The sequence below is a fragment of the Salvelinus fontinalis genome, chromosome 39 (assembly GCF_029448725.1).
Source record: "Salvelinus fontinalis isolate EN_2023a chromosome 39, ASM2944872v1, whole genome shotgun sequence".
NCBI classification, from domain to species: Eukaryota; Metazoa; Chordata; class Actinopteri; order Salmoniformes; family Salmonidae; genus Salvelinus; species Salvelinus fontinalis.
This window is the reverse complement of record NC_074703.1, coordinates 1,339,257-1,362,434: the sequence shown is the minus strand read 5'-3', so window position 1 is coordinate 1,362,434 and position 23,178 is coordinate 1,339,257. Positions and strand designations below refer to the sequence as shown.

Genomic DNA, 23,178 nt, shown 5'->3' with positions numbered 1-23,178 from the left:
CTCTGTCCTCTCTTCCAGCAGTATGAGTTAGTGATGCTGTCTTAGTGTTTCTAACTCTGTCCTCTCTTCCAGCAGTATGAGTTAGTGATGCTGTCTTAGTGTTTCTAACTCTGTCCTCTGTCCTCTCTTCCAGCAGTATGAGTTAGTGATGCTGTCTTAGTGATTCTAACTCTGTCCTCTGTCCTCTCTTCCAGCAGTATGAGTTAGTGATGCTGTCTTAGTGTTTCTAACTCTGTCCTCTGTCCTCTCTTCCAGCAGTATGAGTTAGTGATGCTGTCTTAGTGTTTCTAACTCTGTCCTCTGTCCTCTCTTCTAGCAGTATGAGTTAGTGATGCTGTCTTAGTGTTTCTAACTCTGTCCTCTGTCCTCTGTCCTCTGTCCTCTGTCCCAGGAGTATGAGTTTGTGGTTCTGCCCAACGCCTATATGATCCACATGCCTCACGCGCCCAGTTTCGACATCACCAAGTTCCGGTCCAACAAGCAGTACCGGGTCTGCCTGAAGACCCTGAAAGAGGAGTTCCAACAGAACATGTCTAGACGATACGGCTTCGCTGCCCTCAAATACATGACTGCAGAGAACAACAGCTAGCCAACACCGATGAGCCAGGACACTCTGACCCGTTATTGACTACACTACCCATAACACCCTCCTCTATTGCCGTCTAGGACTACACTACTACCCAGGACTCCTCTGGGCCGGGCAGAGGAGAGGGAAAGGGCGGTGGATTCTAAGGACAGTCGATGTAGTCAGGAGTGAACAGAACGGTTACTAAAAGACTCTTACCGCGAATTCTGACCTTTGTGCCAACCGATCATGAGGTTTAAATTGTGAGCTCTGATTCTTGTGAACTCTCACCTTTAGTTTGGGGTTATTACCTGGTTTGAGACAAACCAGCGTTAACCAACTGAAGGGTAACCGGGGGTAACCGTAAGGTCGTTGTGTACCGAACATTGTTTAACCCCTCCGAGGACGGAGGGAGCAACCTGTCCAGAAGCTGCTGACCTGGTTTCCATCTGGTTTCTGGCTGGACGAGGAAGCTGCTGACCTGGTTTCCATCTGGTTTCTGGCTGGACGAGGAAGCTGCTGACCTGGTTTCCATCTGGTTTCTGGCTGGACGAGGAAGCTGCTGACCTGGTTTCCATCTGGTTTCTGGCTGGATGAGGAAGCTGCTGACCTGGTTTCCATCTGGTTTCTGGCTGGACGAGGAAGCTGCTGACCTGGTTTCCATCTGGTTTCTGGCTGGACGAGGAAGCTGCTGACCTGGTTTCCATCTGGTTTCTGGCTGGACGAGGAAGCTGCTGACCTGGTTTCTGGCTGGTTTCCGGCTGGACGAGGAAGCTGCTGACCTGGTTTCCATCTGGTTTCTGGCTGGACGAGGAAGCTGCTGCTGTGAAGGATGAGTCAGTAGAGGCTGGCCTGGACTCCTACAACTCTCTGCCCTTCTCTAACAGAACTACTGGACATCACTATGGGAGGGAGGGAGGGAGGGAGGGAGGGAGGGAGAGAGGAAGAGAGGAAGAGAGGGAGGGAAGGAGGGAGGGAGGGAGGGAGGGAGGGAGGGAGGGAGGGAAGGAAGGAGGGAGGGAAGGAGGGAGGGAAGGAAGGAGGGAGGGAGGGAGGGAGGGCGGGAGAGAGGGCGGGAGAGAGGGCGGGAGAGAGGGCGGGAGAGAGGGCGGGAGAGAGGGCGGGAGAGAGGGCGGGAGAGAGGGCGGGAGAGAGGGCGGGAGAGAGGGCGAGAGGGAGGGGGAGGGAGGGAGAGAGAGAGAGGGAGAGAGGGAGGGAGAGGGAGGGAGGGAGAGAGAGAGGGAGGGAGGGAGAGAGAGCTGGAAGGAAGGAGCGGGGGAGAGGGACTGACTGAAGCCTTGGACTTGGACTTCAGACAAGACATTTGTTCTGTCTCTGTGCCATATCTGGAAGAGCAGCAGCTCGTTCCCAGCCGCTGTTTGTTGGAATAAATGTAATGTGGTGTCTGCCTGCAGGACAACCAGCGAGAACTGAGGAGAGGGAACACAAAGCTGGGAATCATTGTGTGCTTTACATTATGTCCGTACACTGCAAATCACAACTATTATTTTTTCTCTCTCTCCATGTGTCGTAAAAATTAAAAAATAAAACAATTTAACTGACAGACAACGTATCCAAGTTTCACTGCAATAAAAATGCAAATTATGTTGCTCAGCGACAAGAGACAAAAACATCAGAGTCTCAACAGAATCAGAATCAGGGAGAGTCTGGATGACTGACACATGGACTACGTCCCAAACGGCTCACTATTCCCTATATAGTATAACAGAATCAGAATCAGGGAGAGTCTGGGCATCTCCTCTGGATGACTGACACATGGACTACGTCCCAAACGGCTCACTATTCCCTATCTGGTTTTTGTATTTTTATTTCTCCTTTATTTAACCAGGTCGGCCAGATCCCCTTTATTTAACCAGGTCGGCCAGATCCCCTTTATTTAACCAGGTCGGCCAGATCCCCTTTATTTAACCAGGTCGGCCAGATCCCCTTTATTTAACCAGGTAGGCAAGTTGAGAACAAGTTCTCATTTACAATTGCGACCTGGCCAAGATAAAGCAAAGCAGTTCGACACATACAACAACACAGAGTTACACATAAACAAACATACAGTCAATAATACAGTAGAAAAATAAGTCTATATACAATGTGAGCAAACGAGGTGAGATAAGGGATGTTAAAGGCAATAAAAAGGCCACGGTGGCCAAGTAAATACAATATAGAAGTAAAACACTGGAATGGAAGTTTTGCAGTGGAAGAATGTGAAATATAAATAATAATAATATATAGTGCACTACTTTAGACCAGAGCCCTATTCCCTATATAGTACACTACTATAGACCAGAGCCCTATTCCCTATATAGTGCACTACTTTAGACCAGAGCCCTGTTCCCTATATAGTGCACTACTTTAGACCAGAGCCCTATTCCCTATATAGTGCACTACTTTAGACCAGAGCCCTATTCCCTATATAGTACACTACTTTAGACCAGAGCCCTATTCCCTATATAGTGCACTACTTTAGACCAGAGCCCTATTCTATATAGTGCACCCTTTGGTCTAAAGTAGTGCACTATATAGGGAATAGGGCTCTGGTCTAAAGTAGTGCACTATATAGGGAATAGGGCTCTGGTCTAAAGTAGTGCACTATATAGGGAACAGGGTGCCATAGTGAGCTACTCCGTCTGCTACATTTAGTTCCAGTCTGATATAGATCAGAACCAGTCTCCTGGCCCATATGACAGTACAGGGTTGATATGGATCAGAACCAGTCTCCTGGCTCATATGACAGTACAGGGTTGATATGGATCAGAACCAGTCTCCTGGCTCATATGACAGTACAGGGTTGATATGGATCAGAACCAGTCTCCTGGCCCATAGGACAGTACAGGGTTGATATAGATCAGAACCAGTCTCCTGGCCCATATGACAGTACAGGGTTGATATGGATCAGAACCAGTCTCCTGGCTCATAGGACAGTACAGGGTTGATATGGATCAGAACCAGTCTCCTGGCCCATAGGACAGTACAGGGTTGATATAGATCAGAACCAGTCTCCTGGCCCATATGACAGTACAGGGTTGATATGGATCAGAACCAGTCTCCTGGCTCATATGACAGTACAGCGTTGATATGGATCAGAACCAGCCTCCTGGCTCATATGACAGTACAGCGTTGATATGGATCAGAACCAGCCTCCTGGCTCATAGGACAGTACAGGGTTGATATGGATCAGAACCAGTCTCCTGGCTCATATGACAGTACAGGGTTGATATGGATCAGAACCAGTCTCCTGGCTCATATGACAGTACAGGGTTGATATGGATCAGAACCAGTCTCCTGGCTCATAGGACAGTACAGGGTTGATATGGATCAGAACCAGTCTCCTGGCTCATATGACAGTACAGGGTTGATATGGATCAGAACCAGTCTCCTGGCTCATAGGACAGTACAGGGTTGATATGGATCAGAACCAGTCTCCTGGCTCATAGGACAGTACAGGGTTGATATGGATCAGAACCGGGCTCATGTACACGGTCAGTACAGGGTCATCCAGCCCATCTGTGTTCAGGATAGATCTTTACATACAACCAGGAAGTGTGTTTCTGACAGATTCAGAAACACTGTTTTACTCACTAGGACTGATGGACAGTCTGGGTGTTAGGTGTGTGTGTGTGTTAGGTGTGTGTGTTAGGTGTGTGTGTTAGGTGTGTGTGTTAGGTGTGTGTGTTAGGTGTGTGTGTTAGGTGTGTGTGTTAGGTGTGTGTGTGTGTGTGTGAGATGTTTGAGTAGGTGTTATCACTAGGACTGATGGACAATCTGGGTGGCAGTTTGTTGAATGTGCTTCAATATATTTGGTTTGAAACACACACACACACACACACACACACACCTAACACACACACACACCTAACACACACACACCGACACACACACACACCCAAACACACACACCGACACACACACACACAAACACACACACACACACACACACACACACACACACACACACACACACACACACACACACACACACACACACACACACACACACACACACCTAACACCCACTCAAACATCTCGTCTTCATGATATCACTCTGTTAGTATCCTTGCTTCTGACTCCACCCCTCTCACCAAGCAGGAAGTGGAGCATATAAACCAATCAGCTCATGGTTGACCTTTTTTTCCCCGTTGTCAGTTGTTCCCTTCGTTACGTATCAGTGTGTGTTGCCGGTCGTAAGGTGGGAAACGAGCACGCCAGCGGAACTGTCTCCTGTTGAAGAGGGAGGAGGCTGGACGGATGGACAGACACACAACATGGAGGATTCGGACCCCCCAGGACTGCGTTTCTAATGTAACACAACCCACTAGTAGCGATGATAAGAGATGAAACGAAGGGAGGTGGAGGTGATGATGTCACTCAGACCGTCCTGGAGGTCAGGCTAAAAGCCTGGATGGGGTCGTTACTAGTTACCACAGCCACAAAGTCATTATGGCTAAACTCTGCCAATTTAAAACATTTTTTAAAATCTGATTTAAACCTAATCCTAACCTTAACCACACTGCTGACCTTATGCCTGACCTTATGCCTGACCTTATGCCTAACCTTACATGAAGGTTTGTGGCTGTGGTAACTAGTGACAACCAAAGCTTGGATGGCCCCCACCAAACTGACTAGGGCCCCCACCACACTGACTAGAGCCCCCACCACACTGACTAGATGTTTATGAGGAGTGACTGTGTGTGTTTATGAGGTGTGACTGTGTGTGTTTATGAGGAGTGACTGTGTGTGTTTATCAGGAGTGACTGTGTGTGTTTATCAGGAGTGACTGTGTGTGTTTATGAGGAGTGACTGTGTGTGTTTATGAGGAGTGACTGTGTGTGTTTATGAGGAGTGACTGTGTGTGTTTATGAGGAGTGACTGTGTGTGTGTGTTTATGAGGTGTGACTGTGTGTGTTTATGAGGAGTGACTGTGTGTGTTTATGAGGAGTGACTGTGTGTGTTTATGAGGAGTGACTGTGTGTGTTTATGAGGAGTGACTGTGTGTGTTTATGAGGAGTGACTGTGTGTGTTTATGAGGAGTGACTGTGTGTGTTTATGAGGAGTGACTGTGTGTGTGTATGAGGAGTGTGTGGAGAGATGGAGCTCCATCCCCTTGAGAAGCTATTCAGAACTAGAGATGTGTAACTAGGTGGGGAGCTGCCAGATAGACTGCCAGATAGACTGCCAGATAGATTGCCAGACAGACATGATGCTGCTGCTTCCTGAATTAAAACTAATGAGTGGATCAGTGTTGTTTTTTCAGTCTGTCACAACTGCGGCCGCTCAGATTTTTCGTGGCCCCCATCCCATCAAAGTGGCCCGTCGCTGGTCGAGAAATACACAACATCACCAAAGTATGTGGACACCTGCTCGTCAAACATCTCATTCCAAAATCATGGGCATTAATATGGAGTTGGTCCCCCCTCTTTGCTGCTATAACAGCCTCCACTCTTCTGGGAAGGCTTTCCAATAGATGTTGGAACATTGCTGCTATAACAGTCTCCACTCTTCTGGGAAGGCTTTCCACTAAATGTTGGAACATTGCAGCTATAACAGCCTCCACTCTTCTGGGAAGGCTTTCCACTAGATGTTGGAACATTGCTGCTATAACAGCCTCCACTCGTCTGGGAAGGCTTTCCACTAGATGATGGAACATTGCTGCTATAACAGCCTCCACTCTTCTGGGAAGGCTTTCCACTAGATGATGGAACATTGCTGCTATAACAGCCTCCACTCTTCTGGGAAGGCTTTCCACTAGATGTTGGAACATTGCTGCTATAACAGCCTCCACTCTTCTGGGAAGGCTTTCCACTAGATGATGGAACATTGCCGCTATAACAGCCTCCACTCTTCTGGGAAGGCTTTCCACTAGATGTTGGAACATTGCTGCTATAACAGCCTCCACTCTTCTGGGAAGGCTTTCCACTAGATGTTGGAACATTGCTGCTGTAACAGCCTCCACTCTTCTGGGAAGGCTTTCCACTAGATGTTGGAACATTGCTGCTATAACAGCCTCCACTCTTCTGGGAAGGCTTTCCACTAGATGTTGGAACATTGCTGCTATAACAGCCTCCACTCTTCTGGGAAGGCTTTCCAATAGATGTTGGAACATTGCTGCTATAACAGCCTCCACTCTTCTGGGAAGGCTTTCCACTAGATGTTGGAACATTGCTGTTATAACAGCCTCCACTCTTCTGGGAAGGCTTTCCACTAGATGTTGGAACATTACTGCTATAACAGCCTCCACTCTTCTGGGAAGGCTTTCCACTAGATGTTGGAACATTGCTGCTATAACAGCCTCCACTCTTCTGGGAAGGCTTTCCAATAGATGTTGGAACATTGCTGCTATAACAGCCTCCACTCTTCTGGGAAGGCTTTCCACTAGATGTTGGAACATTGCTGCTATAACAGCCTCCACTCTTCTGGGAAGGCTTTCCACTAGATGTAGGAACATTGCTGTTATAACAGCCTCCACTCTTCTGGGAAGGCTTTCCACTAGATGTTGGAACAATGCTGCTATAACAGCCTCCACTCTTCTGGGAAGGCTTTCCACTAGATGTTGGAACATTGCTGCTATAACAGCCTCCACTCTTCTGGGAAGGCTTTCCACTAGATGTTGGAACATTGCTGCTATAACAGCCTCCACTCTTCTGGGAAGGCTTTCCACTAGATGTTGGAACATTGCTGCTATAACAGCCTCCACTCTTCTGGGAAGGCTTTCCACTAGATGTTGGAACATTGCTGTTATAACAGCCTCCACTCTTCTGGGAAGGCTTTCCACTAGATGTTGGAACATTGCTGCTATAACAGCCTCCACTCTTCTGGGAAGGCTTTCCACTAGATGTTGGAACATTGCTGCTATAACAGCCTCCACTCTTCTGGGAAGGCTTTCCACTAGATGTTGGAACATTGCTGCTATAACAGCCTCCACTCTTCTGGGAAGGCTTTCCACTAGATGTTGGAACATTGCTGTTATAACAGCCTCCACTCTTCTGGGAAGGCTTTCCACTAGATGTTGGAACATTGCTGCTATAACAGCCTCCACTCTTCTGGGAAGGCTTTCCCCTAGATGTTGGAACATTGCTGCTATAACAGCCTCCACTCTTCTGGGAAGGCTTTCCACTAGATGTTGGAACATTGCTGCTATAACAGCCTCCACTCTTCGGGGAAGGCTTTCCACTAGATGTTGGAACATTGCTGCTATAACAGCCTCCACTCTTCGGGGAAGGCTTTCCACTAGATGTTGGAACATTGCTGCTATAACAGCCTCCACTCTTCGGGGAAGGCTTTCCACTAGATGTTGGAACATTGCTGCTATAACAGCCTCCACTCTTCGGGGAAGGCTTTCCACTAGATGTTGGAACATTGCTGCTATAACAGCCTCCACTCTTCGGGGAAGGCTTTCCACTAGATGTTGGAACATTGCTGCTATAACAGCCTCCACTCTTCGGGGAAGGCTTTCCACTAGATGTTGGAACATTGCCGCTATAACAGCCTCCACTCTTCTGGGAAGGCTTTCCCCTAGATGTTGGAACATTGCTGCTATAACAGCCTCCACTCTTCTGGGAAGGCTTTCCACTAGATGTTGGAACATTGCTGCTATAACAGCCTCCACTCTTCGGGGAAGGCTTTCCACTAGATGTTGGAACATTGCTGCTATAACAGCCTCCACTCTTCGGGGAAGGCTTTCCACTAGATGTTGGAACATTGCTGCTATAACAGCCTCCACTCTTCTGGGAAGGCTTTCCCCTAGATGTTGGAACATTGCTGCTATAACAGCCTCCACTCTTCTGGGAAGGCTTTCCCCTAGATGTTGGAACATTGCTGCTATAACAGCCTCCACTCTTCTGGGAAGGCTTTCCACTAGATGTTGGAACATTGCTGCTATAACAGCCTCCATTCTTCTGGGAAGGCTTTCAACTAGATGTTGGAACATTGCTGCTATAACAGCCTCCACTCTTCTGGGAAGGCTTTCCACTAGATGTTGGAACATTGCTGTTATAACAGCCTCCACTCTTCTGGGAAGGCTTTCCACTAGATGTTGGAACATTGCTGCTATAACAGCCTCCACTCTTCTGGGAAGGCTTTCCCCTAGATGTTGGAACATTGCTGCTATAACAGCCTCCACTCTTCTGGGAAGGCTTTCCACTAGATGTTGGAACATTGCTGCTATAACAGCCTCCACTCTTCTGGGAAGGCTTTCCACTAGATGTTGGAACATTGCTGTTATAACAGCCTCCACTCTTCTGGGAAGGCTTTCCACTAGATGTTGGAACATTGCTGCTATAACAGCCTCCACTCTTCTGGGAAGGCTTTCAACTAGATGTTGGAACATTGCTGCTATAACAGCCTCCACTCTTCTGGGAAGGCTTTCCACTAGATGTTGGAACATTGCTGCTATAACAGCCTCCACTCTTCGGGGAAGGCTTTCCACTAGATGTTGGAACATTGCTGCTATAACAGCCTCCACTCTTCGGGGAAGGCTTTCCACTAGATGTTGGAACATTGCTGTGGGGACTTGCTTCCATTAAGCCACAAGAGCATTAGTGAGGTCGGGAACTGATGTTGGGCGATTAGGCCTGGCTCGCAGTCGGCGTTCCAATTCATCACAAAGGTGTTCGATGGGGTTAGAGGTCAGGGCTCTGTTTAGGCGTTAGGGTTCGGTCCTTTCGTCCTTGTCAATCATTGGCTCATTGGTGAAATTAGCATTAGGACAAAAACCCTTTATTAATTGTAATTGCAGACAGAAGTTGACAATCAGGAACATATCACGCATGTTTCAGAGTAAGTTCTGCATCAAAGAAAAGTTTCAAGTTGTTTTATTAAATCCTAAGTCTAGCCCTGGTGATGTCACTTCCTACGTCATTTACCTTTTTACTCCTGAGACCAAAACCTACAAAGCTATATAAACAAGGCCTATAGTGTGTTATCTAAAAGCTTAGCAGTAAATGTCCACATTGATTTATAGTGGAATGTCTGAGTAGTCTTATCTCCTACACGCCCCTGCAGAGTTCTGTCTCAGTCACACATTTCTCAGAGGGGGAGGGAGGGAGACAGAGACAGAGAGAGAGAGACAGAGAGAGAGACAGAGAGAGAGACAGAGAGAGAGACAGAGAGAGAGACAGAGAGAGAGACAGAGCGAGAGACAGAGAGAGCGAGAGAGAGCGAGAGAGAGCGAGAGACAGAGAGAGAGAGACAGACAGACAGACAGACAGACAGACAGACAGACAGACAGACAGACAGACAGACACAGAGAGAGACACACAGACACAGAGAGAGACACACAGACACAGAGAGAGACACACAGACACAGAGAGAGACACACAGACACAGAGAGCGACACACAGACACAGAGAGCGACACAGACAGACACAGAGAGCGACACAGACAGACACAGAGAGAGACACAGACAGACACAGAGAGAGACACAGACAGACACAGAGAGAGACACAGACAGACACAGAGAGAGACACAGACAGACACAGAGAGAGACACAGACAGACAGACAGAGAGAGACACAGAGAGAGACACAGAGAGAGACACAGAGAGAGACACAGAGACAGATCAACTGTGGGACAATATTAAAACATCATGTGTAAATATATTGTTAATCTGTAGTCTAAGACCCTATACAAATAAAGAGGGAGGGGTCTTATAACCCCTCCCCTTCTATTGATACAACATAAGCAGAATCAATTATTATGACCTCGCTTTGTGCACAGAGACATCGTCATGCTGAAACAGGAAAGTGCCTTCCCACAAACTGTTGCCTTAAAGTTGGAAGCACAGAATCATCTAGAACGTCATTGTATAACCCTAACCCATCAATGAAAGGTCAAGATCAACTTTATTTTGTGGAAATACATTTTGTGGAACATCCTGGTCTCTTTCCCCCAGGGGAACATCCTGGTCTCTCTTTCCCCCAGGGGAACATCCTGGTCTCTTTCCCCCAGGGGAACATCCTGGTCTCTCTTTCCCCCAGGGGAACATCCTGGTCTCTTTCCCCCAGGGGAACATCCTGGTCTCTTTCCCCAGGGGAACATCCTGGTCTCTCTTTCCCCCAGGGGAACATCCTGGTCTCTTTCCCCCAGGGGAACATCCTGGTCTCTCTTTCCCCCAGGGGACCATCCTGGTCTCTCTTTCCCCCAGGGGAACATCCTGGTCTCTCTTTCCCCCAGGGGAACATCCTGGTCTCTTTCCCCCAGGGGAACATCCTGGTCTCTTTCCCCCAGGGGAACATCCTGGTCTCTCTTTCCCCAGGGGAACATCCTGGTCTCTCTTTCCCCCAGGGGACCATCCTGGTCTCTCTTTCCCCCAGGGGACCATCCTGGTCTCTCTTTCCCCCAGGGGACCATCTTGGTCTCTCTTTCCCCCAGGGGGACCATCCTGGTCTCTCTTTCCCCCAGGGGAACATCCTGGTCTCTCTTTCCCCCAGGGGAACATCCTGGTCTCTTTCCCCCAGGGGAACATCCTGGTCTCTTTCCCCCAGGGGAACATCCTGGTCTCTTTCCCCCAGGGGAACATCCTGGTCTCTCTGAGAACAATCTCTGAAACCTTCCTGTTCTCTTTCCCCCAGGGGAACATCCTGTTCTCTTTCCCCCAGGGGAACATCCTGGTCTCTTTCCCCAAGGGGAACATCCTGGTCTCTTTCCCCAAGGGGAACATCCAGGTCTCTCTGAGAACAATCTCTGAGACCTTCCTGTTCTCTTTCCCCCAGGGGAACATCCTGTTCTCTTTCCCCCAGGGGAACATCCTGGTCTCTTTCCCCCAGGGGGAACATCCTGGTCTCTTTCCCCCAGGGGGAACATCCTGGTCTCTTTCCCCCAGGGGAACATCCTGGTCTCTTTCCCCCAGGGGGAACATCCTGGTCTCTCTGAGAACAATCTCTGAAACCTTCCTGGTCTCTTTCCCCCAGGGGAACATCCTGGTCTCTCTTTCCCCCAGGGGAACATCCTGGTCTCTTTCCCCAAGGGGAACATCCTGGTCTCTTTCCCCCAGGGGAACATCCTGGTCTCTCTGAGAACAATCTCTGAGACCTTCCTGTTCTCTTTCCCCCAGGGGACCATCCTGGTCTCTCTTTCCCCCAGGGGAAGATCCTGGTCTCTCTTTCCCCCAGGGGAACATCCTGGTCTCTTTCCCCCAGGGGAACATCCTGGTCTCTTTCCCCCAGGGGAACATCCTGGTCTCTTTCCCCCAGGGGAACATCCTGGTCTCTTTCCCCCAGGGGAACATCCTGGTCTCTTTCCCCCAGGGGAACATCCTGGTCTCTTTCCCCCAGGGGGAACATCCTGGTCTCTCTGAGAACAATCTCTGAGACCTTCCTGTTCTCTTTCCCCCAGGGGGAACATCCTGGTCTCTTTCCCCAAGGGGAACATCCTGGTCTCTTTCCCCCAGGGGGAACATCCTGGTCTCTCTGAGAACAATCTCTGAAACCTTCCTCTTCTCTTTCCCCCAGGGGGAACATCCTGGTCTCTCTGAGAACAATCTCTGAAACCTTCCTGGTCTCTCTCCCCCAGGGGAACATCCTGGTCTCTTTCCCCCAGGGGAACATCCTGGTCTCTTTCCCTCAGGGGAACATCCTGGTCTCTTTCCCCCAGGGGAACATCCTGGTCTCTTTCCCCCAGGGGAACATCCTGGTCTCTTTCCCCCAGGGGAACATCCTGGTTTCTTTCCCCAGGGGGAACATCCTGGTCTCTTTCCCCAGGGGGAACATCCTGGTCTCTCTGAGAATATCTGAAATTCGCAGGACAAAATGTGTGACCTCTAAATTAAATTAGACTCTAGGCAACACCCTGTTTATCAGCTATGCTCCCTCCAGTGTCAAGCCATTCCTTAACTACTGTCCCGAATGCCACACACACACACACATCCATCCATCCGTCCATCCATCCCTGGAAACCATTTCTCTTATCTGAGTGGTTATTAAAACGTTTAAAACGAGCAGCTCATTCATTTAAAATGTAATGCATGAATTTGGCCTGGGCCCGGCTTCCTGTAATGAATGGAGAGTACATCAGGGAGGTGTTAGCCTAGTGTTGATGTAGAAAGGCCCTGGTGGCTGGTGCAGGGAGGGGGGGGGGGGGGGGGCTCTAGATTGATGTTAGCATTGTGTGGGGTCTCCGGTAAACTGTACTGTCCTCAGGAGTTTAGAATGATACTGTCCTCAGACACTGTTAGAATGATACTGTCCTCAGACAGTTAGAATGATACTGTCCTCAGACAGTTAGAATGATACTGTCCTCAGACACTGTTAGAATGATACTGTCCTCAGACACTATTAGAATGATACTGTCCTCAGACACTGTTAGAATGATACTGTCCTCAGACACTGTTAGAATGATACTGTCCTCAGACACTGTTAGAATGATACTGTCCTCAGACAGTTAGAATGATACTGTCCTCAGACACTGTTAGAATGATACTGTCCTCAGACACTGTTAGAATGATACTGTCCTCAGACACTGTTAGAATGATACTGTCCTCAGACACTGTTAGAATGATACTGTCCTCAGGCTGTTAGAATGATACTGTCCTCAGACTGTTAGAATGATACTGTCCTCAGACACTGTTAGAATGATACTGTCCTCAGACACTGTTAGAATGATACTGTCCTCAGACACTGTTAGAATGATACTGTCCTCAGACACTGTTAGAATGATACTGTCCTCAGGCTGTTAGAATGATACTGTCCTCAGACTGTTAGAATGATACTGTCCTCAGACACTGTTAGAATGATACTGTCCTCAGACTGTTAGAATGATACTGTCCTCAGACACTGTTAGAATGATACTGTCCTCAGACACAGTTAGAATGATACTGTCCTCAGACACAGTTAGAATGATACTGTCCTCAGACTGTTAGAATGATACTGTCCTCAGACACTGTTGGAATGATACTGTCCTCAGACAGTTAGAATGATACTGTCCTCAGACACTGTTAGAATGATACTGTCCTCAGACACTATTAGAATGATACTGTCCTCAGACAGTTAGAATGATACTGTCCTCAGGCTGTTAGAATGATACTGTCCTCAGACACTGTTAGAATGATACTGTCCTCAGACACTGTTAGAATGATACTGTCCTCAGACACTGTTAGAATGATACTGTCCTCAGACAGTTAGAATGATACTGTCCTCAGACAGTTAGAATGATACTGTCCTCAGACACTGTTAGAATGATACTGTCCTCAGACACTATTAGAATGATACTGTCCTCAGACACTGTTAGAATGATACTGTCCTCAGACACTGTTAGAATGATACTGTCCTCAGACACTGTTAGAATGATACTGTCCTCAGACAGTTAGAATGATACTGTCCTCAGACACTGTTAGAATGATACTGTCCTCAGACACTGTTAGAATGATACTGTCCTCAGACACTGTTAGAATGATACTGTCCTCAGACACTGTTAGAATGATACTGTCCTCAGACACTGTTAGAATGATACTGTCCTCAGGCTGTTAGAATGATACTGTCCTCAGACTGTTAGAATGATACTGTCCTCAGACACTGTTAGAATGATACTGTCCTCAGACACTGTTAGAATGATACTGTCCTCAGACACTGTTAGAATGATACTGTCCTCAGACACTGTTAGAATGATACTGTCCTCAGGCTGTTAGAATGATACTGTCCTCAGACTGTTAGAATGATACTGTCCTCAGACACTGTTAGAATGATACTGTCCTCAGACTGTTAGAATGATACTGTCCTCAGACACTGTTAGAATGATACTGTCCTCAGACACTGTTAGAATGATACTGTCCTCAGGCTGTTAGAATGATACTGTCCTCAGACACTGTTTGAATTATACTGTCCTCAGACACAGTTAGAATGATACTGTCCTCAGACTGTTAGAATGATACTGTCCTCAGACACTGTTAGAATGATACTGTCCTCAGACACTGTTGGAATGATACTGTCCTCAGACAGTTAGAATGATACTGTCCTCAGACACTGTTAGAATGATACTGTCCTCAGACACTATTAGAATGATACTGTCCTCAGACAGTTAGAATGATACTGTCCTCAGGCTGTTAGAATGATACTGTCCTCAGACACTGTTAGAATGATACTGTCCTCAGACACTGTTAGAATGATACTGTCCTCAGACACTGTTAGAATGATACTGTCCTCAGACAGTTAGAATGATACTGTCCTCAGGAGGTTAGAATGCTACTGTCCTCAGACACTGTTAGAATGATACTGTCCTCAGGCTGTTAGAATGATACTGTCCTCAGACACTGTTAGAATGATACTGTCCTCAGACAGTTAAAATGATACTGTCCTCAGACACTGTTAGAATGATACTGTCCTCAGACAGTTAGAATGATACTGTCCTCAGACACAGTTAGAATGATACTGTCCTCAGACACTGTTAGAATGATACTGTCCTCAGACACTGTTAGAATGATACTGTCCCCAGACAGTTAGAATGATACTGTCCTCAGGCTGTTAGAATGATACTGTCCTCAGACACTGTTAGAATGATACTGTCCTCAGACTGTTAGAATGATACTGTCCTCAGACACTGTTAGAATGATACTGTCCTCAGACACTGTTAGAATGATACTGTCCTCAGGCTGTTAGAATGATACTGTCCTCAGACACTGTTAGAATGATACTGTCCTCAGACACTGTTAGAATGATACTGTCCTCAGACACTGTTAGAATGATACTGTCCTCAGACACTGTTAGAATGATACTGTCCTCAGACACTGTTAGAATGATACTGTCCTCAGACAGTTAGAATGATACTGTCCTCAGGAGGTTAGAATGCTACTGTCCTCAGACACTGTTAGAATGATACTGTCCTCAGACAGTTAGAATGATACTGTCCTCAGACACTGTTAGAATGATACTGTCCTCAGACACTGTTAGAATGATACTGTCCTCAGGCTGTTAGAATGATACTGTCCTCAGACACTGTTAGAATGATACTGTCCTCAGACACTGTTAGAATGATACTGTCCTCAGACACTGTTAGAATGATACTGTCCTCAGACTGTTCGAATGATACTGTCCTCAGGAGGTTAGAATGATACTGTCCTCAGGCACTGTTAGAATGATACTGTCCTCAGACAGTTAGAATGATACTGTCCTCAGACTGTTAGAATGATACTGTCCTCAGAAACTGTTAGAATGATACTGTCCTCAGGCTGTTAGAATGATACTGTCCTCAGACACTGTTAGAATGATACTGTCCTCAGACACTGTTAGAATGATACTGTCCTCAGACACTGTTAGAATGATACTGTCCACAGACACTGTTAGAATGATACTGTCCTCAGAAACTGTTAGAATGATACTGTCCTCAGGCTGTTAGAATGATACTGTCCTCAGACAGTTAGAATGATACTGTCCTCAGACACTGTTAGAATGATACTGTCCTCAGACACTGTTAGAATGATACTGTCCTCAGGCTGTTAGAATGATACTGTCCTCAGACACTGTTAGAATGATACTGTCCTCAGACACTGTTAGAATGATACTGTCCTCAGGAGGTTAGAATGATACTGTCCTCAGGAGGTTAGAATGATACTGTCCTCAGACTGTTAGAATGATACTGTCCTCAGGAGGTTAGAATGATACTGTCCTCAGGAGGTTAGAATGATACTGTCCTCAGGAGGTTAGAATGATACTGTCCTCAGACTGTTAGAATGATACTGTCCTCAGGCTGTTAGAATGATACTGTCCTCAGACACTGTTAGAATGATACTGTCCTCAGACACTGTTAGAATGATACTGTCCTCAGACAGTTAGGATGATACTGTCCTCAGACACTGTTAGAATGATACTGTCCTCAGACAGTTAGAATGATACTGTCCTCAGGCTGTTAGAATGATACTGTCCTCAGACTGTTAGAATGATACTGTCCTCAGACTGTTAGAATGATACTGTCCTCAGACACAGTTAGAATGATACTGTCCTCAGATACTGTTAGAATGATACTGTCCTCAGGCTGTTAGAATGATACTGTCCTCAGACACTGTTAGAATGATACTGTCCTCAGACACTGTTAGAATGATACTGTCCTCAGGCTGTTAGAATGATACTGTCCTCAGACACAGTTAGAATGATACTGTCCTCAGACAGTTAGAATGATACTGTCCTCAGGCTGTTAGAATGATACTGTCCTCAGACACTGTTAGAATGATACTGTCCTCAGACACTGTTAGAATGATACTGTCCTCAGACACAGTTAGAATGATACTGTCCTCAGACACTGTTAGAATGATACTGTCCTCAGACACTGTTAGAATGATACTGTCCTCAGACAGTTAGAATGATACTGTCCTCAGGAGGTTAGAATGATACTGTCCTCAGACACTGTTAGAATGATACTGTCCTCAGGCTGTTAGAATGATACTGTCCTCAGACACTGTTAGAATGATACTGTCCTCAGACAGTTAGAATGATACTGTCCTCAGACACTGTTAGAATGATACTGTCCTCAGACAGTTAGAATGATACTGTCCTCAGGCTGTTAGAATGATACTGTCCTCAGATACTGTTAGAATGATACTGTCCTCAGGCTGTTAGAATGATACTGTCCTCAGACACTGTTAGAATGATACTGTCCTCAGACACTGTTAGAATGATACTGTCCTCAGACACTGTTAGAATGATGCTGTCCTCAGACACTATTAGAATGATACTGTCCTCAGACAGTTAGAATGATACTGTCCTCAGGCTGTTAGAATGATACTGTCCTCAGACACTGTTAGAATGATACTGTCCTCAGACACTGTTAGAATGATACTGTCCTCAGACACAGTTAGAATGATACTGTCCTCAGACACTGTTAGAATGATACTGTCCTCAGACACTGTTAGAATGATACTGTCCTCAGACAGTTAGAATGATACTGTCCTCAGGAGGTTAGAATGATACTGTCCTCAGACACTGTTAGAATGATACTGTCCTCAGGCTGTTAGAATGATACTGTCCTCAGACACTGTTAGAATGATACTGTCCTCAGGCATTTAGAATGATACTGTCCTCAGACACAGTTAGAATGATACTGTCCTCGGACACTGTTAGAATGATACTGTCCTCAGACACTGTTAGAATGATACTGTCCTCAGACACTGTTAGAATGATACTGTCCTCAGACACTGTTAGAATGATACTGTCCAGACAGTTAGAATGATACTGTCCTCAGACACTGTTAGAATGATACTGTCCTCAGACAGTTAGAATGATACTGTCCTCAGGCTGTTAGAATGATACTGTCCTCAGACACTGTTAGAATGATACTGTCCTCAGACAGTTAGAATGATACTGTCCTCAGACACTGTTAGAATGATACTGTCCTCAGACAGTTAGAATGATACTGTCCACAGACACTGCTAGAATGATACTGTCCTCAGACAGTTAGAATGATACTGTCCTCAGACACTGTTAGAATGATACTGTCCTCAGACACTGTTAGAATGATACTGTCCTCAGACAGTTAGAATGATACTGTCCTCAGACACAGTTAGAATGATACTGTCCTCAGGCTGTTAGAATGATACTGTCCTCAGACACAGTTAGAATGATACTGTCCTCAGACAGTTAGAATGATACTGTCCTCAGACACTGTTAGAATGATACTGTCCTCAGACAGTTAGAATGATACTGTCCTCAGACACTGTTAGAATGATACTGTCCTCAGACAGTTAGAATGATACTGTCCTCAGGCTGTTAGAATGATACTGTCCTCAGACACTGTTAGAATGATACTGTCCTCAGACAGTTAGAATGATACTGTCCTCAGACACTGTTAGAATGATACTGTCCTCAGACACAGTTAGAATGATACTGTCCTCAGGCTGTTAGAATGATACTGTCCTCAGACAGTTAGAATGATACTGTCCTCAGGCTGTTAGAATGATACTGTCCTCAGACACTGTTAGAATGATACTGTCCTCAGACTTTTAGAATGATACTGTCCTCAGACACAGTTAGAATGATACTGTCCTCAGACACTGTTAGAATGATACTGTCCTCAGACTGTTAGAATGAGACTGTCCTCAGACACTGTTAGAATGATACTGTCCTCAGACACTGTTAGAATGATACTGTCCTCAGACTGTTAGAATGATACTGTCCTCAGACTGTTAGAATGATACTGTCCTCAGACACTGTTAGAATGATACTGTCCTCAGACACTGTTAGAATGATACTGTCCTCAGACACTGTTAGAATGATACTGTCCTCAGGCTGTTAGAATGATACTGTCCTCAGGCTGTTAGAATGATACTGTCCTCAGACACTGTTAGAATGATACTGTCCTCAGACACTGTTAGAATGATACTGTCCTCAGACACTGTTAGAATGATACTGTCCTCAGAAACTGTTAGAATGATACTGTCCTCAGGAGGTTAGAATGATACTGTCCTCAGACACTGTTAGAATGATACTGTCCTCAGACAGTTAGAATGATACTGTCCTCAGGCTGTTAGAATGATACTGTCCTCAGACACAGTTAGAATGATACTGTCCTCAGGCAGTTAGAATGATACTGTCCTCAGACACTGTTAGAATGATACTGTCCTCAGGCACTGTTAGAATGATACTGTCCTCAGACACTGTTAGAATGATACTGTCCTCAGAATGTTAGAATGATACTGTCCTCAGACACTGTTAGAATGATACTGTCCTCAGACTGTTAGAATGATACTGTCCTCAGACACTGTTAGAATGATACTGTCCTCAGACTGTTAGAATGATACAGTCCTCAGACACTGTTAGAATGATACTGTCCTCAGACAGTTAGAATGATACTGTCCTCAGACACTGTTAGAATGATACTGTCCTCAGGCTGTTAGAATGATACTGTCCTCAGACTGTTAGAATGATACTGTCCTCAGACTGTTAGAATGATACTGTCCTCAGACAGTTAGAATGATACTGTCCTCAGACTGTTAGAATGATACTGTCCTCAGACTGTTAGAATTATACTGTCCTCAGACACTGTTAGAATGATACTGTCCTCAGGCTGTTAGAATGATACTGTCCTCAGGCAGTTAGAATGATACTGTCCTCAGACACTGTTAGAATGATACTGTCCTCAGGCACTGTTAGAATGATACTGTCCTCAGACACTGTTAGAATGATACTGTCCTCAGACAGTTAGAATGATACTGTCCTCAGACACTGTTAGAATGATACTGTCCTCAGACTGTTAGAATGATACTGTCCTCAGACACTGTTAGAATGATACTGTCCTCAGACTGTTAGAATGATACAGTCCTCAGACACTGTTAGAATGATACTGTCCTCAGACAGTTAGAATGATACTGTCCTCAGACACTGTTAGAATGATACTGTCCTCAGGCTGTTAGAATGATACTGTCCTCAGACTGTTAGAATGATACTGTCCTCAGACTGTTAGAATGATACTGTCCTCAGACAGTTAGAATGATACTGTCCTCAGACTGTTAGAATGATACTGTCCTCAGACTGTTAGAATTATACTGTCCTCAGACACTGTTAGAATGATACTGTCCTCAGGCTGTTAGAATGATACTGTCCTCAGACACTGTTAGAATGATACTGTCCTCAGACTGTTAGAATGATACTGTCCTCAGGCTGTTAGAATGATACTGTCCTCAGGCTGTTAGAATGATACTGTCCTCAGACACTGTTAGAATGATACTGTCCTCAGACTGTTAGAATGATACAGTCCTCAGACACTGTTAGAATGATACTGTCCTCAGACAGTTAGAATGATACTGTCCTCAGACACTGTTAGAATGATACTGTCCTCAGGCTGTTAGAATGATACTGTCCTCAGACTGTTAGAATGATACTGTCCTCAGACTGTTAGAATGATACTGTCCTCAGACAGTTAGAATGATACTGTCCTCAGACTGTTAGAATGATACTGTCCTCAGACTGTTAGAATTATACTGTCCTCAGACACTGTTAGAATGATACTGTCCTCAGGCTGTTAGAATGATACTGTCCTCAGACACTGTTAGAATGATACTGTCCTCAGACTGTTAGAATGATACTGTCCTCAGGCTGTTAGAATGATACTGTCCTCAGGCTGTTAGAATGATACTGTCCTCAGACACTGTTAGAATGATACTGTCCTCAGACACTGTTAGAATGATACTGTCCTCAGACACTGTTAGAATGATACTGTCCTCAGACACTGTTAGAATGATACTGTCCTCAGACACTGTTAGAATGATACTGTCCTCGGACACTGTTAGAATGATACTGTCCTCGGACACTGTTAGAATGATACTGTCCTCAGGCTGTTAGAATGATACTGTCCTCAGGCTGTTAGAATGATACTGTCCTCAGACACTGTTAGAATGATACTGTCCTCAGACACTGTTAGAATGATACTGTCCTCAGACACTGTTAGAATGATACTGTCCTCAGACAGTTAGAATGATACTGTCCTCAGAAACTGTTAGAATGATACTGTCCTCAGGAGGTTAGAATGATACTGTCCTCAGACACTGTTAGAATGATACTGTCCTCAGGCAGTTAGAATGATACTGTCCTCAGACACTGTTAGAATGATACTGTCCTCAGGCACTGTTAGAATGATACTGTCCTCAGACACTGTTAGAATGATACTGTCCTCAGACAGTTAGAATGATACTCACCTCAGACACTGTTAGAATGATACTGTCCTCAGACTGTTAGAATGATACTGTCCTCAGACACTGTTAGAATGATACTGTCCTCAGACTGTTAGAATGATACAGTCCTCAGACACTGTTAGAATGAAACTGTCCTCAGACAGTTAGAATGATACTGTCCTCAGACACTGTTAGAAAAATACTGTCCTCAGGCTGTTAGAATGATACTGTCCTCAGACTGTTAGAATGATACTGTCCTCAGACTGTTAGAATGATACTGTCCTCAGACAGTTAGAATGATACTGTCCTCAGGCTGTTAGAATGATACTGTCCTCAGACACTGTTAGAATGATACTGTCCTCAGACACTGTTAGAATGATACTGTCCTCAGACACTGTTAGAATGATACTGTCCTCAGACACTGTTAGAATGATACTGTCCTCAGACACTGTTAGAATGATACTGTCCTCGGACACTGTTAGAATGATACTGTCCTCGGACACTGTTAGAATGATACTGTCCTCAGGCTGTTAGAATGATACTGTCCTCAGGCTGTTAGAATGATACTGTCCTCAGACACTGTTAGAATGATACTGTCCTCAGACACTGTTAGAATGATACTGTCCTCAGACACTGTTAGAATGATACTGTCCTCAGACAGTTAGAATGATACTGTCCTCAGAAACTGTTAGAATGATACTGTCCTCAGGAGGTTAGAATGATACTGTCCTCAGACACTGTTAGAATGATACTGTCCTCAGGCAGTTAGAATGATACTGTCCTCAGACACTGTTAGAATGATACTGTCCTCAGGCACTGTTAGAATGATACTGTCCTCAGACACTGTTAGAATGATACTGTCCTCAGACAGTTAGAATGATACTCACCTCAGACACTGTTAGAATGATACTGTCCTCAGACTGTTAGAATGATACTGTCCTCAGACACTGTTAGAATGATACTGTCCTCAGACTGTTAGAATGATACTGTCCTCAGACACTGTTAGAATGAAACTGTCCTCAGACAGTTAGAATGATACTGTCCTCAGACACTGTTAGAAAAATACTGTCCTCAGGCTGTTAGAATGATACTGTCCTCAGACTGTTAGAATGATACTGTCCTCAGACTGTTAGAATGATACTGTCCTCAGACAGTTAGAATGATACTGTCCTCAGACTGTTAGAATGATACTGTCCTCAGACTGTTAGAATTATACTGTCCTCAGACACTGTTAGAATGATACTGTCCTCAGACACAGTTAGAATGAAACTGTCCTCAGGCTGTTAGAATGATACTGTCCTCAGACACTGTTAGAATGATACTGTCCTCAGACACTGTTAGAATGATACTGTCCTCAGACACTGTTAGAATGATACTGTCCTCAGAAACTGTTAGAATGATACTGTCCTCAGGAGGTTAGAATGATACTGTCCTCAGACACTGTTAGAATGATACTGTCCTCAGACAGTTAGAATGATACTGTCCTCAGGCTGTTAGAATGATACTGTCCTCAGACACAGTTAGAATGATACTGTCCTCAGGCAGTTAGAATGATACTGTCCTCAGACACTGTTAGAATGATACTGTCCTCAGGCACTGTTAGAATGATACTGTCCTCAGACACTGTTAGAATGATACTGTCCTCAGAATGTTAGAATGATACTGTCCTCAGACACTGTTAGAATGATACTGTCCTCAGACTGTTAGAATGATACTGTCCTCAGACACTGTTAGAATGATACTGTCCTCAGACTGTTAGAATGATACAGTCCTCAGACACTGTTAGAATGATACTGTCCTCAGACAGTTAGAATGATACTGTCCTCAGACACTGTTAGAATGATACTGTCCTCAGGCTGTTAGAATGATACTGTCCTCAGACTGTTAGAATGAAACTGTCCTCAGACTGTTAGAATGATACTGTCCTCAGACAGTTAGAATGATACTGTCCTCAGACTGTTAGAATGATACTGTCCTCAGACACTGTTAGAATGATACTGTCCTCAGGCTGTTAGAAT

The 23,178-nt window shown here is 45.4% G+C and overlaps 1 protein-coding gene across 2 annotated transcripts in view; it reads left to right on the top strand.

Annotated features, from left to right (window-relative positions):
- The window catches only part of large1 (LARGE xylosyl- and glucuronyltransferase 1), a 202,398-nt gene extending 200,908 nt beyond the window's left edge, over nt 1-1,490 (top strand). For both annotated transcript variants that reach the window (XM_055906053.1, XM_055906052.1), the window contains exon 15: nt 392-1,490. In XM_055906053.1, the coding sequence (XP_055762028.1) occupies nt 392-589 (198 nt within the window). In that variant the 3' untranslated portion in view covers nt 590-1,490. The remainder of the gene's footprint in view (nt 1-391) is intronic.
- Nucleotides 1,491-23,178: the final 21,688 nt, after the last annotated feature.